The sequence below is a fragment of the Wasmannia auropunctata genome, unplaced genomic scaffold, assembly GCF_000956235.1.
Source record: "Wasmannia auropunctata unplaced genomic scaffold, wasmannia.A_1.0 LD272979.1, whole genome shotgun sequence".
Classification (NCBI taxonomy): Eukaryota; Metazoa; Arthropoda; class Insecta; order Hymenoptera; family Formicidae; genus Wasmannia; species Wasmannia auropunctata.
In genome coordinates this window covers 1-6,584 of record NW_012089911.1, presented here as the reverse complement: position 1 = coordinate 6,584, position 6,584 = coordinate 1, and the positions used below count along the sequence as shown (strand labels likewise).

Here is a 6,584-nt window from a genome sequence, read left to right as displayed (position 1 = left end):
TAACGTAATAATGTATTTAGAAATTAAAATGTTTTAAAAATAATACATAATTAAAAAACAAAGAAAATCGATATTGATAGTGATTTTCTAATTACAGTGCTTGAGGTAATAACCGAGCAGAGGGGTGGAGACTTAGAAAATCTGTACAAGATCTGTCGTGATGAATACGAAAAGTTCAGATCACATAATAAACATAATAAAAATGGTAAATATATGTTATTTTTTATTACACAACGATTTATAATATACTTAATTTTCTTATTATATCAAGTCATTATAATATTCATTAATAATTAATTTAATAATTTAAAGAATATTCTTTTATCTTGCTTGGCAACACCTAATTAAATAATAAAAGCGTTGGTATTTTATTCGTCAAATTTATTGTATTCTCTACAAAAATTTAGATTTATAGAAATATGAGGTATCCAAAAAACCTTTTTATGATATAAAATTAATATTATTTAAAAAGCATAAAAATTTAAAACAAGATAATTCATATACATATAAAAAAACAATTTTTCAATCATTATTTGTAACTCTTAATAATTAACCTGTTTTTTTTTTTATAGAAGTGGATTCACTGACTAATTCCAAGGAGAAATATAAAACAGACGATGTAGGTACATCTATAAAGTGTATTACACAAAAAAAATCGACTTGGCAACAGCAAAAGGTTTTATTTTCACGAGCCCTTATTTGCACCAAGCGAGATAATGTGAATAAAAACTTTCAAAAGTAATATTCAAATGATTTGCTGAGAAAATCAAAATATTATCATTTTGATTGATCTTTCAGACTTTGACAAAATTAAGATTTGCGGCGCATGTCGTAGTCGGGCTTTTATTAGGGGCAGTTTTCTATAATTTCGGTGACAACGCGGGAAAAGCGGACAGCAACATTGCTTGCTTATTTTTCTTCCTGTTATTTTTATTCTTTGCAAATGCCATGCCAGCAGTGCAAATGTGTGAGACTCTTCTTTTACATACGTTGATCATCTATAATTTATTTGATTTTGTTAACAAATCACTATAAGTTATGTGTTCTTTTTCGTAACTCTAAAAAATTGATACAAATCTGTTCGACAATATTCTCATCCTAATGTACTTAATGTTATGAGAAATGCATCTTATAAATGTAATAAATAATATATCGCATTAAATGCATCTGATTGTAGTTCCCACAGAAGCGGCAGTATTCCTGCAGGAACATTTAAATAACTGGTACTCTTTGAGATCCTACTATAGCGTAAAAGTACTAACGGATCTTCCGATGCAAGTATGATTTAATTTAGCATTGCAAAGTTGTTACTAATTATTTTTCTCAGAGATAAAATTCTGACTTAATATTAGATTGTAATTAAATAAGTTGTTATTGCTTGTTCAATTAAAGTTTTGTTTAATTTTTAGATACTTTGCGCTTCATCTTTCCTGGTTATATCTTACTATATGACAGGACAACCAATGGAATATGATAGAATTCTACAGGCATGGGGTGTTTGCTTGTTAATTACAATTCTTGGACAAACGGTTGGGATACTTACAGGCACAGCTTTTGGTACTGAGGTATTTCAAACAATATTTTTTATTACTTTAATTAATAATTACGCTATTGGAAAATTTACAAGAGACGATAATAATTTAATGTTATATATTACAATATCAAATCGAAAAATATCGCGGCTATAATTATATATAATAGTAATAACTTAATAAATTATTAGATAATTTATTTATAATACAATAATAAATTTTCCAATTTGGTCATGCACTTTATAAATTTCAATTTGATTGTTATATAATATGAGAAGATGATTAAATATAAAATTTCTTTCAGTTAGGTATATTTTTAATACCGGCAACCAGTATACCATTATTGCTGTTTTCTGGATTTTTTTTGAAATTAGGACAAATGCCTATGTACTTACAGCCTTTTAGCTTTGTGAGTTTTTTCAGGTACAGACAATTTTAAACTAAAACTTATTGCTATTAATTAAAAGCTTTCAGCTTTTAAATTTATTATTATTCATGGATATAATCTTTTCTGTATAAATTATTTTATATCAGTTATTTAATTAGCAAGAATTATTGTTTTGTATATTTTTGTACAGACATGTTTTTATTATATTACCAGTTTATTGTATTTTTTTAGTTAACGTAAAATTTTATTGCAGATATGCTTTTGAAGGAATACTGCAGGCGGTCTATCTTGACCGACCAAATCTATCATGCTGGGAAATTTATTGTTACTTGCGTTCGCCAAACAAGATTCTCTCGACGATGGGCATGTCAGCAGTGTCATTTCATGTAATTCTGATAATACTTAGCTCTTGGATACTCTGTTTACACGTGATCATTTATACAGTACTTCGTTGGAGAATTTATTATGCAAAAAAATAACGTATTCAGTTTATATTCATATTAAATCTGAAAGTATTCTCAGAGTGTGTCTCAAACAAAAAATTATCTATTTCTGTAACAGATCGAGTGAACAGACTGTTAAGAGAATTAATTATAAAATTAGAAATGTGAAAGGATGTACAAATTTTTTATACTTAAATATTATATATAAAATGTTACTTTAATAATAACGATATGATTGCTTCTATCTCTATGCCTTTAACAAATTTTTAAAATTTTAAATATACACACAATTTGTGCAAAAATTCCGTTTCGTCGTAGAACAACCTGAGAAAAAAAGTTTCACATATAATTATATATAATTATATATACATATATACGATATGTTACATTGAATATTAAGACGATTCTTTGTATGGTGTCAGCTTATTAACATATAACGTATAATATGTAAACGGAAAACATTTTATTAAACTCAACCCGTGGACATGCATAATCAGCGTCATTATAGGAGATGTATTTACTGATTGTGAGATTCTAATTACATATTTAGAACATTAGAGCGTGAAAAGATACTTTAATACATGTGGTAAAATTTCTACATATCAATTTTTATTTTTTACAATATTTGTCCAAGTTCAACCATTTGGGCAACTCTACAGAGAAATAATGAAAATCATCTTGTTAGTGGAAGAAAAATCGATAAAAATTACAATCAAATTATAAACAAAAATGTTTAAGTAAAAAAATTTATTTAGAAATAATTTTTTTCTTTTTACATTATATTTGTAACGTAAAATGAAAAATATTGAATAAGATATTAAAGATAAAAAAATTTTTTAATGCTAAAAAAGCATAAATATTTCTGACACACATAATGGCACAATTGTGTACATCCATGGCAATCGATTCTAATCCTTGGAAATTTTCACTTAGACGTACTTAGAAGTAGAGTAGTCAGACGACTTACGACTCCTATTGTAGTCGTTACATAAACACTAGTCGTTTCGTTAATTGTGCACAAACTATCAGTATTAATGTAGAAAAGTGAGTCATTATGTGTGTCAGAAATATTTTAAAATGAAAATTTTCGAGGGATAGAACCGATTACCATGGGTATACAACAGGTAAAAAGACTTATATCACTTTTATATTACTTATATTATTTTTACTTTAAACATCAAGATTCATCGTTCAATCATCAAGTATAGTGGAGAGAGACTACCTATACGAGCTGGCTACCATAATGACAACCGTGACAATATAGGAGTAGTCATCCAACGTCGACAGTTGCAACTGAGAACTTGAGCGATACACCTCGCAAACACTGGGTTCACTCGTTCTTTAAAAGTGAAAGGCGACTTTTCTCTTACGCTTATCAACAGCATGACGTTCACGCATAAAATCGGTGTACAATGCTACAATGGGTCATGTACGACTAATAACGTATTAAATGGTTATATAAGGCCAACGGCACGCGATGCATATTTTCTTGGATTACATGCGTTTTAGTCAATTACTAGAAATTCTGCGTTTGGTATGGTGTAATTCTAGTAATTGACTAAAATGCAAGCAAAGTAGCAGGAAAACATGCATCGTGTGTGCTGGCTTGTTAGTAGTGCATCATGCACATTTGTTGTCGCGTACGTGCAGTGCAAACGCGGGCTCCTTCAATTAATCAATTGACAGCGGACGGCTAATTTCACGAAGTGTTCGGCAAGATGCTGGAAGCGAACGATAAAAATGATGCAGCGGTGAGGATGCTCGACGGTGACTGCAAGATCCATGTGCAGGAATCGGAAAAATTGCTAGAATCCAAAAAATCGCAAATATACATCGAATTCAACGATCTCTGTTACTCAGTTCGCAATCGCAAAGGTAAGCTCATTTCGTCATCCTGCATATATTTAAGATGATTTCATCGCGCAAGTCCCAGTCAAAAGTTAGTCTCTCCATATGACTAATAATTCCTTATAGAACATACATATATTACTGGAAGGAGAATTGCTTATATCTTTCTCTCTCGCACAGATGTTGGCTTCACATTCAGCACTCAATTCTCCTTCCAGTAATATATATATGTTCTAAGAATAATTCAATAAAAACAAGCGTAATTCAATTTCGCATAGACTGTACATACGCGTTTGTGTGACGTTTATGTGACAACGTCACACTATCAAGTTGGCATTGAGGGATTCCTTAAGTCAAACTCACATACTTCTCGATATCTTGACACTTGGTTCGTACACTTCGTGATTTTCAAACAGTTTCAGATAATACAGGATTATACAGGAAATAATGACTGATCTAATCATTCGATTGAAATAACAATGAGATAATTACGCATATTGTTGCATCGCGATATATGTTGCATAAATATACTATGATTTACTTTTTGATTTGCGCATCAGACGCATTGGTCAACGATTCATTAGTATTTATGCACTGTTATTACGGATGTAGATTTTCTCAATCATTAATTAGCGAACTGTAAAAAAGTTTCTCGTACAAAAAAATTAAAAGTAATTAATGTTTAATGTTATAAAAGTTTTTTGCACACGAACATTATTTATGTATATCTCAACGTTTTAGTTAAAATTTAACCTAAGATAAATAACTTATATAGATATAAAACAACTTTATATTTAAAACATGCTGTATGTATAATACTATAGTTATGCACATATTGTCGCGAGCGCAAGGACGCGCGTTTTGCGACAATACAACGCTGATTAAGATAAATTATGGGCAACCACTGGAACGAAGTTCGAACTACCGGTTCGAGAATTATTTTATCAATATTGTATAAGCAAATTTTGTGTTAAGATCAAACAACGGAAGTTAAAAAAACGGCACTCAATTACGAAAAGAATGTCAACACCACGACTCGCTAAAAAGAGCTGACGCGACAAGAAAGTAAGGTCGACGGAGCGAATATAACCGGAGGTCAGAGAGCAAGAAACGTTCTTTGATTCCACAAACGTAAGATTAACTTTAATCTCGGTTTAACTTACTGTTTATCTCTTTCTAACTCTTAGATTAGAAAAAGATTTATCGAGTTGAACTTCGGTTAAATCGAGTTAAGATTACGAATTGTGAAACCGGGCCTTAGCCAATCGGTCTGTGTCCGCGTTAAATTATTGTATTCTCTCATGAAAAAAAAAACGAATTTTTATTAATTCACGCAAAAAGAAAATATTAAAAGTTGTGATTCAGCCGTTTTTTTTAAATTACGGAGATTACCTCTACGCTATTGTACGACTTCCGCTTCTAGGCACTTATTATTTCCAGTTATTTTCTGGAATATAGGAAAACAACACAATACATTGTAATTACAGATTTCTATAGAATAGATCGCTAACATGTTATAGTTTGTTACCAGTTGTGTTGAAGCCAGACGCCATATTTATCCGGTAATCACATACAATGCTTTATGAAGTAGTGTTAATGTACATTTAATAATATTGATTAAAATTTTGACGAAATGTAACCCATTACTGAATAAAGAGAGCTACTACCCCTTTTCCTGAATTATTATTTTTACTTCATTTCTTGGAACTAGCGATAGTATATAGAAATCTGTGATTGTAATTGATAAAATTAGTAATAAAATAACTATATGTACTAACATTCTTACCTGCGTCCATATTATTTTGATCGAAGTAACAAAATTTTACATATATATGACTTTGTATATTAATTAACAAATATTTAAAATTTTTAACAATTTTGTACAATGATATAAAACATTTTTATCATTTAAATGGGGCTTGATTTAGACCAAATAGGTCTAACCTAATAATAATGCTACATCAATATGATTATATTAAATCTTGTATTTAGAAAACCCTATACCCTTATAAATCGTAAAAAGAACTGAATAACTTTCTATAAATTAATTAAAAATAATGAATTATTAAAAAAGTTTATTTTTATTACAAAAGCGTGAATTAAAATTAGCAACTAGCAATTCTATTAATCAAAGATTCTCCTTTTTAACGTTCATTTCTTGCATTGTTTCTTAGACCGTCTTTATAAGCAAATTGATTTATATTCCAAACCTGTTTCTATTGACTTAAACACTCTTTTTTAAAATAAAATTAAAATGTTATTATAAATTATAATATGTTATAAAATTTTTGTTTTTATTATGAAGCTTATTAATTATAAGTTTCAACTTGTATAACGTTCAAAAATTATCTTTTTTCTAAAAATTTTAATAAA

At 29.2% G+C, this 6,584-nt stretch overlaps 1 protein-coding gene across 1 annotated transcript; it reads left to right on the top strand.

Moving 5' to 3' along the window:
- Positions 1-97: 97 nt before the first annotated feature.
- LOC105462010 (ATP-binding cassette sub-family G member 4-like) lies at positions 98-2,815 on the top strand (the record flags this gene model as incomplete). Its single annotated transcript, XM_011708531.1, has 7 exons — positions 98-205; positions 573-718; positions 799-967; positions 1,178-1,278; positions 1,410-1,565; positions 1,837-1,955; positions 2,174-2,815. Coding segments are annotated over 7 exons (1,025 nt in total), but the record flags the coding sequence as incomplete, so codon positions are not given.
- Between the last annotated feature and the right edge of the window lie 3,769 nt (positions 2,816-6,584).